Here is a 14743-nt window from a genome sequence, read left to right on the forward strand (position 1 = left end):
GCGCTCTCGGGTTTCTGCGACTGGGAAAACTCTGCTGAGGACCAGCCTGGCCCCACCTGGCAGAGGGTGCACCGGACAGTCCGGTGCACACCGGACAGTCCGGTGCCCCTAAGCCAGAAACCCTAACTCTTGTTTTTTTCAGCTGATTTTCAAATCGGTTTTTATTCTAACTTGTGTGTGAGTTCTAGAGTGACACCTAGCACTGTATATGAGTGTGATTGTGCACCAACACTACACTAGAACTCTCTTGGTCAAACTACTCATCGACAACCCCTCTTTATAGTACGGCTAAAAGAGAATAAAAGACCTAACTAAATCGCGAGTGTCCACATCTCCTTGACACTCGGACTCCGTAGACCTTCACCTTTTGTTCCGTTGTTTTAGCCGTCGCTTCGAGTTCTTATCTCCGGGATTGCTTTCACATTGTAGTGCTTTTACCTGTCATGCGACCTAACTTACCATTTGTCTCTGCAAAACACACGTTAGTCACATATAATATTACGTTGTCATTAATCACTAAAACCAACCAGGGGCCTAGATGCTTTCAATCGTCATGACATCATCCCGCTCTAGGGCAGACCCGACCCCGCTCGCTGCGACGATGCGACCCGTCCCCGTCAACTAGCGAGCTTGACGAACCAGCGAGCCCTAGCTCTTAGCTGGAGACATCATCTGACCCCCGCCTCTTTCTCGATGCCCCACCCTTCGAGGAAATCGATATTCAATAATGTACACACGACTTGATTCGGTCAGGAAAAACTTAGTTGTATGTTTGCTTCTCTTCTTTGAACTTGTATGTTATATTGATGATATGGAACTTAAATTTTATGCAACTATAGTTTTTACCGCCTTGCTTGATTTTGTAATGTGGTTTTTTGGCCCCCATGAATTTTGGTCCTGCGTCCGCCACTGCTAGCAACCACGATGGCTGCCAAACACTTGTCTGTACCACATTTATGACTAAGAAATATTATACCTAAAACTTATATCTTAATGAAATCGAAAAGGAGGGTATGTAATGAGAGGTACAAACAAGTGATAAGGTTTTAACCTAACATGCAAAGGGGGAAAACTTTCCTTACAAGCTGAAGGAAACGAAAATATATGTACTAATGAAGTCATATAGATGGTCCACAACAAGATGCGATGCAAAGTACAAAGTATGAATACAGATGGAAAAGGAAATAGTGTAACATATAACCTAACAAGTCATATGTCCGTGCATTGCTATGGTTTTTATACATATGATATAGAATAAAATTGTTTTAATAAAGAATAAAACATATGTTTTCCATTGATTAGGTGGGTGCAAATGTGGAGCTAACAACCAAGGTTCAAACACTCACTTATACATGATTTCAATTTATTATTATAGTAGTAGAGAAGATATTATAGAAGTGCAGGTTGATTTTAAAGAAATGTAAAGTTTTTTTTTGAAAAACATTGACGCAGGATGACCGTTGAAACTGGTGCTTTAATATAGTAAAGATTATTCATCTCAATTGGATATGGATAAAAATTCATCAATAGGTATTACTACTATTCCGCAAGAAAGTTAAAATGAGAGAGAGAGAAAAGGTATTGGTTAGGACTGGGCCCTAGTTTTTTTATTCGCACGCTCCTCAAACGAAACACACCATTACTATGTTCTCTTGAATATTTGTGCCGAAGACCAATGACATTAACTGTTGGGTCTATGCTTCGTCGCCGAAGGTCTTCAAGGGAGAAGCTCAAAAGATACAAAGGTTGACATAGCGCCGAAGCTGTCAAGCAGGAAAGCTTCGGCATGTTTGCAGAAAAAGGAACCGACTTAAAGATGAAAAGGCCATTTAGACCTCGGTAGAGTGCTATAGAATTATCACCAAATGTAAAGGGCATGTATGTAATTTTGTATGGGTCGTACCCCATGCCTATAAATAGGTGAACAGTACCCCCGTGCTGTTCACGCTGACTTGGCATTTGCTTTTGCGTCACACTCGTATTTTCATCTCCTTTCAAGCCGAAGGTACATTTGTAATTCAATATTGTCCCTATTTCTCTATGATAAAATAATAAAGTTAAATGGATAATGTTATATGATCATTCATATTATCTTTTATGTTTCATATGCTTCGTCTTTCATTAATGTATACTGTAATCATGAAGGTTAGTCCTTCATGACCTTCGTCCGGAGATCTTTATATCCTAAGGGAAATAATGCTTCAAAGGACGAAGGACCTTAACGTTTAACATTTTCTGTGTTGCCTTGTTCTTAACTCATAGCATTTGAGAACAAGTCCCCAACATTGGCGCCCACCTCCGGTAAACTCACTTCCACTTTTTGAGCTGATGGCTTCGTTCAACGACCAAGCTGGAGCTGCTTCGGACCCGAAGCTGGTGCTACCGATCACAGGTGGCTCGTCCTCAGAGCCAGCTAACAAGAAACAGAAGAAGGAAGCACAGAGAAGGGTACAGCATGTTGGGGTGCAAGGACCCTTCATCAAGACAAGATGGTCTCACATTCCTATTACCTTCTCCCAAGAGGACCTTCAGCTCAAAGATTACCCACACAATGATGCCATGGTTATCTCTTGTGTTATCAAAGGCTTTCTGGTCCACAATGTCTTGGTTGACACAGGCAGTGCAGCTGACATCATATTTGCTAAAGCCTTCAGACAAATGCAAGAGCCAGAAGATAAGATTCATGATGCTACACATCCTCTCTGTGGCTTCGGAGGAAGACAGATTGTAGCACTGGGTAAGATCACCATGTCAGTGACCTTCGGATTCATCAACAACACTAGAACTGAGCAAGTTGTGTTTGACATTGTTGACATGGAATATCCTTACAATGCAATTATTGGTCGTGGTACTCTTAATGCCTTCGAAGCAATCCTTCATCCTGCTTATCTTTGCATGAAGATACCTTCGGAACAGGGACCCATTGCTATCCATGGAAGTCAGGAAGCCGCAAGAAGGGCCGAAGGTAACTGGACTGATTCCAAGGCAATCCATAATATCGATGGAGCCGAAGCTTGTGAACAGTACAAATTCAGAAGGGAGAAAGCAGCTTCAGCAGATCAGCCGAAGCCTATGCTATTATGTGAGGACATAGCAGAGCAGAAGGTGCTGTTAGGCTCTCAACTATCTGAAGAGCAGGAAAAAACCTTGATAAGGTTTTTGTTCAATAACAAAGATGTTTTTGCATGGTCAGCCAATGATCTATGCGGAGTTAATAGGGATGTTATTGAGCATTCGCTCAATGTCGATCCATCCTTCAGACCCAGAAAGCAAAGGCTTCGGAAAATGTCAGATGATAAGGCCGAAGGTGCTCGCAACGAAGTCAAAAGACTCCTCAGTGCAGGAGTTATTAGAGAAGTGAAGTACCCAGAATGGCTGGCTAACACTGTTATGGTAAAAAAGGCCAATGGCAAGTGGCGAATGTGCATCGATTTTACAGATCTTAACAAGGCTTGTCCGAAGGATGAATTCCCACTACCAAGGATAGACTCTTTAGTTGATGCAGCAGCTTCGTCAGAGCTCATGAGTCTGTTAGACTGCTATTCAGGCTATCACCAAATTTGGATGAAAAAGGAAGATGAGCCGAAGACTAGCTTCATCACTCCAAGTGGCACATACTGCTATCTTCGGATGCCTGAGGGGCTCAAAAACGCTGGAGGAAGTTTCAGCCGAATGACTGCGAAGGTTCTTCAATCCCAAATAGGCAGAAATGTGTTAACTTATGTTGATGACATCATTGTCAAAAGCACGAAGCGGGAGAATCATATCGCTGATCTGCAGGAGACCTTCGCCAGTTTCAGGCAAGCTGGTTTAAAGTTAAATCCAGAAAAATGTGTCTTCGGAGTGAAGAAGGGGAAATTTCTTGGATGCTTGGTTTCAACAAAGGGAATTGAAGCCAATCCAAGTAAAATTGAAGCTATACTTCGGATGGAGCCACCAACTACAAAGAAGGGGGCTCAAAGATTGACAGGAAGGTTGGCATCTCTCAACAGATTCATATCCAGATCGGCAGAGAGAAATTTACCATTCTTCGAAGTGTTGAAGTCGGCCGAAGTCTTTCAATGGGGACCAATCCAGCAGAAGGCTTTCGAAGAACTGAAACAGTATTTGATAGATCTAACAACATTGACTCCACCAATGCCAGGGGCTCCTTTATTATTATATGTGGCAGCTTCGCACTCAGCGGTAAGTGCAGCGCTTGTTCAGGAGAAGCTTGATGGTCAAGTCAAAAGGCAGGCCCCAATATATTTTGTTTCCGAGGTCCTTAGTTTATCAAAGAAAAATTATACAGAGTTGGAGAAGATACTGTATGCTGTCTTGATGGCCTCCAGGAAGCTTCGGCACTATTTCCAAGCTTACAACATAATTGTTCCTTCATCACAACCTCTGAAGGATATTATGAGGAACAGAGAAGCTACTGGAAGGATTGGAAAATGGGCTGCAGAGCTCAATGAATTTTGTATTGAATATGTTCATAGATCTTCGATTCAGTCGCAGGCACTGGCAGACTTTATTGCTGATTGGACACCAGGGGCTCAGGAGGAGGAAACAAATAAAGACAACGAAGCCTGGATAGTGTTTTGTGATGGATCTTGGGGAATCTTCGGAGCAGGAGCGGCTGCTGTGTTGGTTTCACCTTCCAAAGTCAAAACCTGTTATGCAGCAAAACTTGATTTTAATTGCACAAATAATATTGCTGAGTACGAAGCATTGATTTTAGGTCTTCGGAAGTTAAAAGCAATGGGAATCAGAAGGGCCATACTTAAAACTGATTCCCAGGTTGTTTCGGGTCATATTGACAAAAGTTGTAAGGCTAAGGATCCGAAGCTTGAAAAATATCTGGATATGGTTCGAAGAATCGAAGCTTCCTTCGAGGGGTTTTCTGTCAAGAATATCCCTCGAGGACAAAATGAGCATGCTGATCTGCTAGCTAAGTCAGCAGCACAGGGGTTGCCTTTACCTTCGGATGTGTTCTTTGAAACAATAAAAGCACCTTCGGTGGAACTCCTTGAAAGAGCAGTTCTTAATATATCTCCTGTTTTTAGTGAAGATTGGAGAACTGAGATCATCTCTTACCTTCAGGGTAAATTTCTTTCAGATGACGAAGCTTATAACAAGAGAATAGAGGCAAGAGCTCGTCCATATGTCATGATAGAAGGGGAGTTGTACAAACATGGAGTTTGTGCTCCGTTGCTCAAATGCTTATCCAGAACCGAAGGTATAGAGTTAATGAAAGAAATACATGCAGGCCTGTGTGGATCTCACATCGGATCTAGGCCGTTACTTGGAAAAATTTTCCGTCAAGGATTTTATTGGCCGAAGGCAGCTTCGGATGCAGCAGAATTGGTTCAAAAGTGCGAAGGTTGTCAGAAATTTGCAAGAGATCAAAAACAACCTTCGTCCTTGACACAGCTCATACAACCCACTTGGCCATTACAAAGGTGGGGCCTTGACTTGTTAGGCCCGTTGCCACCGGCCCAAGGGAACTTGAGATATGTTGTGGTAGCTGTGGAATATTTCTCTAAATGGATTGAGGCGAAGCCTTTAGCCACAATAACTTCGGCTACCGTCCAAAAGTTTTTCTGGCAGAATATTGTTTGTCGTTTCGGGGTGCCAAAGGCTATCACTGTGGACAATGGAACACAGTTTGACTCCGAAGCTTTCAAGGATTTCTGCGACCAAATTGGTACGAAGATTCATTTTGCATCAGTCAGGCACCCGGAGTCAAATGGACTCGTTGAAAGAGCCAACGGCATAATAATGACAGGAATAATGAAGCTAATCTTCAATCAACCTAGAGGAAAATGGCCAGATCAGCTAACCAAAGTGGTGTGGAGCCACAACACGACAACATCAAGGTCTACAGGCTTCACTCCATTTAAGTTATTATTCGGTGACGAAGCAATAACTCCAGAGGAGGCTAAAGCCGGATCAATAAGGATAGTAGCTTCGGCAGAATCAGATTCCGAAGCTGCTTATTCTATAGAAAAAGATGCTTTAGAAGGGATCAGACTGCAAGCCGTGGAGAATATTAATAAATATCAAGCTGAAACAGTCAAATGGCGGGATAGAAAGGTTCGGCTAAAAAATATTGAGCCAGGGCACTTGGTACTTCGGAGGGTGGCCAACCCGGAAACAGTGGGCAAATTGCAGTTGAAATGGGACGGGCCTTTCTTAGTAGCATCTTCGTCAAGGCCCAGTTCATACAGATTGAGGGATATGGACGGCAATGACATTCCTAGATCTTGGAATGCGGATGAGCTTCGGCGATATTATGTATAATTCGATGTAATTTTTCACATTTTTATTTTTTCTTTCATGGCACCCTTTTCCTTTCCAAAGGGGGAGAAAGGTTTTTAATGGGGCCAGCATATGTAATTTCCTTTTTTAGTCTTATAAGAGCAAAATCCCCCAAAGAATGTAAATGTAAAAGCTGAGAGCGCACCATCGAGTGCCGAAAAGTAAAAACGAAGAAGCTCCAAAGACGTTCCCAAGGGAATGCAGAGCTTATACCGCCTAAGTGAAAGGCGAAGAAGCTCCAAAGACGTTCCTAAGGGAATGCAGAGCTTATACCGCCTAAGTGAAAGGCGAAGAAGCTCCAAAGACGTTCCTAAGGGAATGCAGAGCTTATACCGCCTAAGTAAAAGGCGAAGAAGCTCCAAAGACGTTCCTCAGGGAATGCAGAGCTTACAGCGAAAAGTCAACGCTGATTCCGCCAAAAGTAAAGGCGAAGAAGCTCCAAAGTCGTTCCTAAGGGAATGCAGAGCTGAGGTGTGATTGTTTTTAAGAAAATAATGCTATGAATTTAGCTTCGGATACGTGTTTGGCCATTCATTTGCACAACATATTACATCATAGCATTTGCATTCATAAACATTCATCTAGGCATATGTAGGATAATCATCTTCATCACATAAAATGGTTGCTTCGGCAAGAAAAGGAAAAAGAAAAGGAAAAAGAGCTTCGTATAGGAAAAGAAGGGAAACTGTTGTTTTTATGAAGGAGAGCTTCGGCAAAAAGGAAAAATGTTGTTTTCTATGCTTCGTTGCGTACGAAAAGAAGGGAAGGTGTTTTTTTTCGCCCTCGGCTCAAAAAAGGAGATTTCGTCCACATCAAAGCATTTCTCATACATCAGTCAAAAGGTTAAGGATATATTACAAGGTATGGATAGTATACATGGAAGTTTTGTCTACATTTACAAAAGTTATCTCAAAAGTTTTTCAAGTACTGTCTCCAGTCTGCTATCTAAACCGCCAAGGAGCTTCGGCTTCGGCGTTATTTTTGATCATCAGCTTCGGCTTCGTCATCCTACATGAATAAGGTCATTGGAAGTCAGAATCAAGTTCATAGGAAAAGGTAAGCACAAGGTATGATTTCTTACTGGATCAAGGTGGCTACGAGCTTCGTCTCTAGCTTTCTCTCGACCACCTTTTGTCCATATCATTTTTACAAATCGATTTGAGATGCTTCGGGCGAGATCAGGGATGTCATCCAGGATTGATGGTGACAAAGTAAAATTTGGCCTATTGACAATTTTCCCATGATCACAGCCAGCCTTCATGAAGGCTGCAGCAGTCCCTCGAGAAGCCACCCAGGCACAGAAGTCACCATGCCCGGCTATGACTTCGTCGAGCTCGTCAATCTCTCCCTCAATGTGTTCGAAGGTTTTTGGTAGGTCTTCAGCTGAGGGGGTAAATTTTTCGCTGCTAGCTCCAACTGAATGAAAAATCTTTTTTAGTCGCTGAATGCACTTGTTGCTAAATTCTAGGCATTTTTCTTGAAGATTTGTCAGTAGTTTTTTCAAATCCGAATTCTGCTGAGCTTCGGCTTCAAGTTTTGCATTGAGATCTTGTTTTTCTTGTTCGAACTGCTCAGACTGGCGGAGAAGCTTTGTGTTCAGTTATGATATTTTTGCTTCAGCTTCCGCCAGTAAACCTTCGGCTGCCTGGAGTTCAAAATTCTTTTTCTCAAAAGCATCTGATTGCTCCTTTATTTTGTTTTCCAAATTTCCAATTATAACTTCATGCTTTTTATCTTCAAGATCTTGCTGCATTTGCAAGGCTTTGCTCAATAGCATACTCTACACAAACACAACCTTCGTCAGACATGTTTTTATTAGAAGCAATAAAGTTAAGGGATAAGTCATTTACCTTGAAGTTGGAGTAAAACAAACTACCAACGACATGTTGTCGTCGGTAGCGGCTGATATCTGCTTCTAGCTTCGGGAAACCAATACTCTTGGACAGAGTACTAATAACTTTGGCCCCTGTTTGGTCCCGAATACACTCTAATTTCTCATCATCAACGCCTCCGAAGAGGAGTGCCCCAGGTTTGTATCCACAGGATTGGGCATACTCTTTAAGCTCTTCTATTTCAGCTTTTGTTAGATGTTCTCCAACTAAGTTTTGAAACGTGAAGGCTTCGTTTTCTGAAGTTTCGTCAACAATTTCTTTTCCTTTCTTTGACGCTACGGTCACAGTCTCTCCGGCAGCAGTAGCAGCTTCTTCTGCAGCCATGTCTAGCAGCAGTTGGTCAATATGTTCAATTGTGCTCTCTAAATTCAAATCTTCAGCTGAGGTAACTTCGGCGGCTGCAGCTTCCGAAGGTGCAATTTCAATATCTGCTCCCTCTGCAGCTGCTCGTGTTTTTTGGGCCGAAGCTCTTGGCGGTGTTTTGTCAATTACCTCTGTTACGGTAATGATTCTTTGTTTCTTTGCCTTGATTGTTTTCCTCGATTTCTCGGGCTCCTTGTCCTTCTGAAAAAACTTTGTCAGTTGAGGATCCAGTGGACTTAGCTTCGCAGGTAAGGATTCAGTCATTACCTTCAGAATTTCCTCAACAACAGCAGCAGAAGGTGATGCGGGAGTTTCTTCTGCTTCGGATATTTGTTGCTTCGGAGAAAAAGTTTTCCTTTTCTTCGGAATTTTCTTCTTTATTGGCTCTTTTTCACCTTCATTTAGGGCTTCAGTTACCCTTTTCCTTTTTTGGCCTCCGGCACCTTTGTTCAGATTTTCGTAGTCTGGGTATTCGAAGCCCAAGGCGTCCAACACTCGATTCAACCTTCGTTTTGGACGGGTGCCGAAGGCTGCAGTCATCAGTTGATCTTCTTTCTTGGAATAATTGCCAAGTATCTCATTGCACATCACTTCAATCGTATCCAACCACTCTTGGCAAGGAGCTTTAAAGTATTTCTTAAATTTGAAGTAGTAAGGCAAACGTACAAGTTCACCTTTTTTCTTTTCCCCCTCCAGCTTCGGCATTTCCCACTCTTTTACACTAGGGAAAACCTTGAAAGCCAAGAATTCCTGGACCAGGTCCCGTGTACTGATATTCTCTGCAATTATTTTGAATTCATACATTGCTTTTTGGGTTGGACCCTCTGGTAACATGTGGCACTGGGGGCGGGTCTCTCCGAAGGTCAGTTCAAGTGGACTCTGTACAAGCTTTTCTTTATCGTCATCAACCTTGACGTAGAACCATTCCGATTTCCACCCTGCTGCCCATTTGCTTCGGTAGCTGATCACAGGATACTTCGTAGTCTTTCGGTAAGCAAAGTTATAGCAACCAAAATTCTCATGCAATCCATCCTTTCTAGCCTTTATCTGATAGTGCAGTTCGTGAACTCGGCAAAAGCTATCAGCAAACGGTTCCACCGCCTGGCTTCGGAGTGCCCAAATATAAACACTAAGCCTAACGATAGCGTTAGGGGTTAGCTGGTGAAAATAGATTCCAAAATTCTTCAATATCTCTGCAATAATCCCATGAAGGGGGAATCTTAACCCAGCTTTCAAGAAGCTTTTAAAAATAACAATTTCATCTTTCTCCGGCTTTGGGGTAGTCTCTTCCCCTCCGAAGCGTAGAAGCTTCTTTTGATTTTCAGTAAAATAGCCTGACTTTACCATCTTGGACAGATCAGCCTTCGAAACAGTAGATTTCCCGAAGTCCAAATGGCTGGGTTTGCTTGGTGTGGCAAGGTGATAATCATCTTCGGAGTCAGTTTCCTCAGCATCTTCTCCTTCTGTTTCAGCGATTGCTTGTTCTGCATCATCAATAGGAGTCTTTTTCGAAGTCACTAGACCGGACCGTTGCATGGCTTCGGAGATAGGGACGGTCTCCGAAGCTTCAGTTTCCTCCCCCTCGCGCTCAACCCTGGCGGTAGAGCGGATTCTGGCCATTTAATTATGAACTTGTGAAACTTTAAAATTTTCTTCCTCCGAAGCAGGTCTCAAGCTGGAGCTTCGTTCGGTTCTAACAGACAAGCTTCGGTGATGGTTAAAAATTTTGGCAGGAAAACAGTGCAAATAGCAATGAATGCTGTGGTAACTTCACACCTACTCGTATGTTTATATAGTGCTGCAGGTAAGAAGGTGAAGCGCCAGAATTTTTACACCAGGCGCACACCCGCTCGCGCTCGCTGCGCAGTGGACCGCAGGGACAAACAATAAACTCTGCAAGGTGGGACCGCTACGTGCTGGGAAATTAAATCGTTTCTCGGCAACGAGCTCAGGGAAGGTGTTTTTTGGACCTTCGGCTCCCCGAAGCTTAAGAGACTTTTTTCACGGATCAAGCTCGTTACGAAAAACGATCTAGCACCGCGAAAGGGGCTACTGTTGGGTCTATGCTTCGTCGCCGAAGGTCTTCAAGGGAGAAGCTCAAAAGATACAAAGGTTGACATAGCGCCGAAGCTGTCAAGCAGGAAAGCTTCGGCATGTTTGCAGAAAAAGGAACCGACTTAAAGATGAAAAGGCCATTTAGACCTCGGTAGAGTGCTATAGAATTATCACCAAATGTAAAGGGCATGTATGTAATTTTGTATGGGTCGTACCCCATGCCTATAAATAGGTGAACAGTACCCCCGTGCTGTTCACGCTGACTTGGCATTTGCTTTTGCGTCACACTCGTATTTTCATCTCCTTTCAAGCCGAAGGTACATTTGTAATTCAATATTGTCCCTATTTCTCTATGATAAAATAATAAAGTTAAATGGATAATGTTATATGATCATTCATATTATCTTTTATGTTTCATATGCTTCGTCTTTCATTAATGTATACTGTAATCATGAAGGTTAGTCCTTCATGACCTTCGTCCGGAGATCTTTATATCCTAAGGGAAATAATGCTTCAAAGGACGAAGGACCTTAACGTTTAACATTTTCTGTGTTGCCTTGTTCTTAACTCATAGCATTTGAAAACAAGTCCCCAACATTAACTATGTCATACGCTTCAAAGTTAAACATCTTCGCGACAACTCGTCACTGCATTCATGCTAAGTTGACAATGCATGGCTGGTGGCTGGCTGGGTAGCCAGGAGTACTCCCAGATATATAACCTGCAGCATCATATCCATCCTACCAATTTTTTGCACTGACAGAGAAGTCAAAGAACGATGAACGAGGAGTGCCCGGCATTCTGCGACGAGCTGGAGAAGATCGTCAGGAAGAAAGCAGGGGGCGCGTAGCTAGCTGCAGCAGCCAGCAGCTAGCCAGCCAGCCTAGTGTCCACCAGCACACAGTTCTGGCCGCATGCATTCTGCACTCCTGCGGATCATACGTGTTATCCCATAAGCATGCAGCTGGCTAGCTAATATAAGGCCGGTATTCTAGTTTAATCTGTAACTGTGATTGATGGTGTTCTACCTCTATTTTCGAATATTTGTCGTCTGTCAGTTCATTTCTGAACTAAAACGCGACAAATAAAAAAGAATGAAGAGAGTAGCATGTGTGTTCTGTTGACACAAAGAATATATATGTGACAACTGTGGAAGACTGCAAGCAATATATGTATAGTATTTTCTCTTCCAATAAATTATAAGACGCTTTGAACTTTCTATATACACTGCTTTACTTATATTTCTAGACATTTTTATTATTATGGAAGCAAAAATGTTTTTGCATTTTGCAGTCTCATCTCTCATGCATACATCTATTACAGATCGAGAATTAACTAAACATCCACTATAAAACATGACAACGAGATCATTAGAAAGAATGAATCAAGCGCTATCTAATCTAATATTGGATCTCCATCCATGGCTTGCAAAGATCTCCATAGCTAGGGATGGAAAAAAGTTTGAAGCTCGCGGGTCGACTGTACATTTCTTTATTTTTTATGTTTACCATTAGCAACTAACTGAAAGTATTTAGCGTTAGTATCCCCTTCAAAAAGATGTTTATCTTTCGCACGTTCAAAGAGACAAATTTTATCTTCTCTTAAAATGGTAGTAAGTCTTTGGTCCATATAAATTTTGAGCGCAAGCTCAGTAGATGAAAGCTGGGAAGTCTTAATCTTTTTGTCTAACTCATCAAGTCTAGACATGATGCATATCTAAGTGTATTCCAAAAGCTATGTATATGAAAACATTAAAGTAACTTATAGTTTAAAACTTTTCTGCCTACCAAAAGTACATAGAATATATATGTTTTGCTGCTGAAACATTGTGCCGGGAGAGCAGAAGGGTGAAAAGCGGGCTAGCCTGCTTGTGCATTCTTAAAAAAAGCCCACGGATCCAGGTGGGATTCGGCCCGGCCGCGTTCAAAGCTGCGGCCTGCCGGAGCCGTGCGCGAGCGCCAGCGTTCGTTCACGGCCCGTGGACCAGACCATTCGCCCGCATAAGATGGCCCAGCCCACCTGTCCGATGCTCTCTTTCCGCGCAGTTTCCTTCCCCGACGCCGACCACCCCAACCCCACTACACCAAGAGACGTCAGACGGCGGGACGCGGACGCGGTCCGGTCAACCGGAGAAGACGATGAGACTGCGCTCGACGCGCCGAGTTCCTCCCTACCACGCGTGTGCGACCATTTCCTGGTCTCCCGCACGCGGCGGCGGCCATGGCCGCGCTTTGCAGCCTGCTATGCGTTTGCATGGCGTTGGCGTCATCAGCATCATCCGGTGGCTCAGTTCAATCGACAGGACGAACCATGGCAAGAGAGATAGAGAGAGAAACAAACGTTCGTTCTGGTTTGCAAATTGCAAGGAAAAAAATGCGTAGCCATCTGTACATTTTGCTGTTCGTCCTTCGTCATTCTTCCTAAATAAACGGAAATCTCCGCAAGCTAACAATTAATAACACCGACCTACGCTACGCGCGCGGATGTGCACGGCTAACGCGAGGACAGCATGGTCCTCGCCGCCAACCTCATCCACCGTGACCTACCGCGCTCGGCGATGGTCTCCAGCCTGGGCGACCACGGGCGGCTCCTGCCGGCCCCGACGAGCTGCGCGTAATGCCGCTTCAGCTCGGGCGTGCTGCACAGCTCCGCGGCCTGCTTGGCCGCCGTGTCCTTGTTGGCGCTCGCGTTCGCGCCGGCGTCGCAGGCGGTGATGAGCTTCTCGATGAACTCCGGGAGGACCCTGATGAGCGGGGCGCCGCCGTGGGCGCCCTTGACGTGCTCGAACGGGCACCCCGCGACCGCGAAGATAGGCTGCTGCTTCTTTCTGCCGTGCGATTGCGACAGCGCGGCGAGCGTGGCGGGCGTGAGCGCCTTGAGGCAGGGGAGGCGCGCGGCGGGGAGCACAAAGTAGGTGCGGCCCGGCAGGAGCTCCTCGCCCGGGGACATGGCCGGGATCGGGAGGCCGATGAAGAAGGCGTCGGCGGGGCACACGGCGTAGCCCGTGGCCGGCGGTGGGAGCTCCGCCGCGACGTCACCGGCCGTGACAATGGCGTCGTCGCCGCCGCCCGTGAGCGCCAGCTGCCTCGCCCGCCCGCCCCAGTACACCAGGCGCACCGTCGCGGACGACTCCGGCAGGTGCGGGTTCAGGCACGGCGAGAGAGAGGGGCCGTTGCCCATGTCTGACTGTGTGTAGAATGGAATGACGGATGAGATGATCCTCCACGTGCAAGAAGTGAGCTTGGCTGGCTGCGGATGATGCATGGGAGGAGAGGGGCTATATATATGTCTGTGTGTGTGATTTGGAGGGAGATTGACCAAGCTGGGGCCTGGGAGGGAAGAGATGGATTTGGTGGTGTTTCACGTGCGCGTCGCGTGCCGTGCTGGGTCAGTGGTCAAAGGTGACGGCCATTTTTCTTCTTCCTTGCGAGGACGAAGCTGGTTTGTCGTCGGTGATTGCCGACTTGGAAACAGGTGGAATAAGATGGCTGCCCAGGCTGCCCTCCGTTTTTGGGCTGGGTTGCAAGTGCATTGTTGTCATGGCCAGGCCAGCGGAGAAGGTGATGCGCGTGCGTCACGTTGGTGTTCAGTTAATTTATCGGCTCAGATAATTAGGACCGAACGCTTGCTTAATTACTCACAGGGTGTTTGATACTTTAGAGGGGTGTTTGGTTTCTAGGGTCAAATTTTTAGATGTTGTTTGGTTTCTAAGAACTACTTATTAATCTCTTCATTTTATTTCATTTTAGTTTCTAAATTATTAAATATAAAACTAAAACTTTATTTTAGTTTTCGTATTTAGCAATTTAATGACTAAAGTGGAATAAAATGTAGGGATGAAGGGACTAAAAAAAGTCCCTACAAACCAAACACCCTATTAGTCCGTCCATTTTAGTCCATAGATCATCAAATAAGAAAACTAAAACTCTATTTTAGTTTTAATATTTAAAAATTTAGAGACTAAAATGGAAAAAAAATAAAGGAACTAAAAATTAGTCCCTAGAAATCAAACACCTCCTTAATTATTTTAGACTTTAGAGACTAAACTATAGTCCCCAAAAATTCTACTACTTTTGTCATTTTTTATTTGACGCCAAATAATACAAAATTGAACTATACAAAACCTCAAATAA

General features: G+C 44.2%; 2 protein-coding genes across 3 annotated transcripts in view; one reads left to right on the forward strand and one right to left on the reverse strand.

Annotated features, from left to right (window-relative positions):
* LOC103650720 (protein IRON-RELATED TRANSCRIPTION FACTOR 2) overlaps positions 1 to 11833 on the forward strand; it is a 31642-nt gene extending 19809 nt beyond the window's left edge. Inside the window, exon 3 of one of the 2 annotated variants that reach the window (XM_008676285.3) lies at positions 11374 to 11833. In XM_008676285.3, the coding sequence (XP_008674507.1) occupies positions 11374 to 11460 (87 nt within the window). In that variant the 3' untranslated portion in view covers positions 11461 to 11833. Of the gene's footprint in view, positions 1 to 1302; positions 1708 to 11373 lie in introns of those variants that run through there. The other variant, XM_020550353.3, reaches the window with a different exon arrangement.
* A 1100-nt stretch (positions 11834 to 12933) lies between these two features.
* On the reverse strand, positions 12934 to 13893 carry LOC103650721 (uncharacterized). The gene has a single exon (XM_008676287.3). The coding sequence runs from the start codon at positions 13872 to 13874 to the stop codon at positions 13104 to 13106; it is 771 nt and encodes a 256-aa protein (XP_008674509.1). The 5' UTR covers positions 13875 to 13893; the 3' UTR covers positions 12934 to 13103.
* Positions 13894 to 14743: the final 850 nt, after the last annotated feature.

The sequence above is a fragment of the Zea mays genome, chromosome 3, assembly GCF_902167145.1.
Source record: "Zea mays cultivar B73 chromosome 3, Zm-B73-REFERENCE-NAM-5.0, whole genome shotgun sequence".
NCBI lineage: Eukaryota > Viridiplantae > Streptophyta > Magnoliopsida > Poales > Poaceae > Zea > Zea mays.

Coding starts and splice junctions, on each gene's coding strand:
- LOC103650721 (XM_008676287.3), bottom strand. CDS start 13,874: ATGCATCATCCGCAGCCAGCCAAGCTCACTTCTTGCACGTGGAGGATC.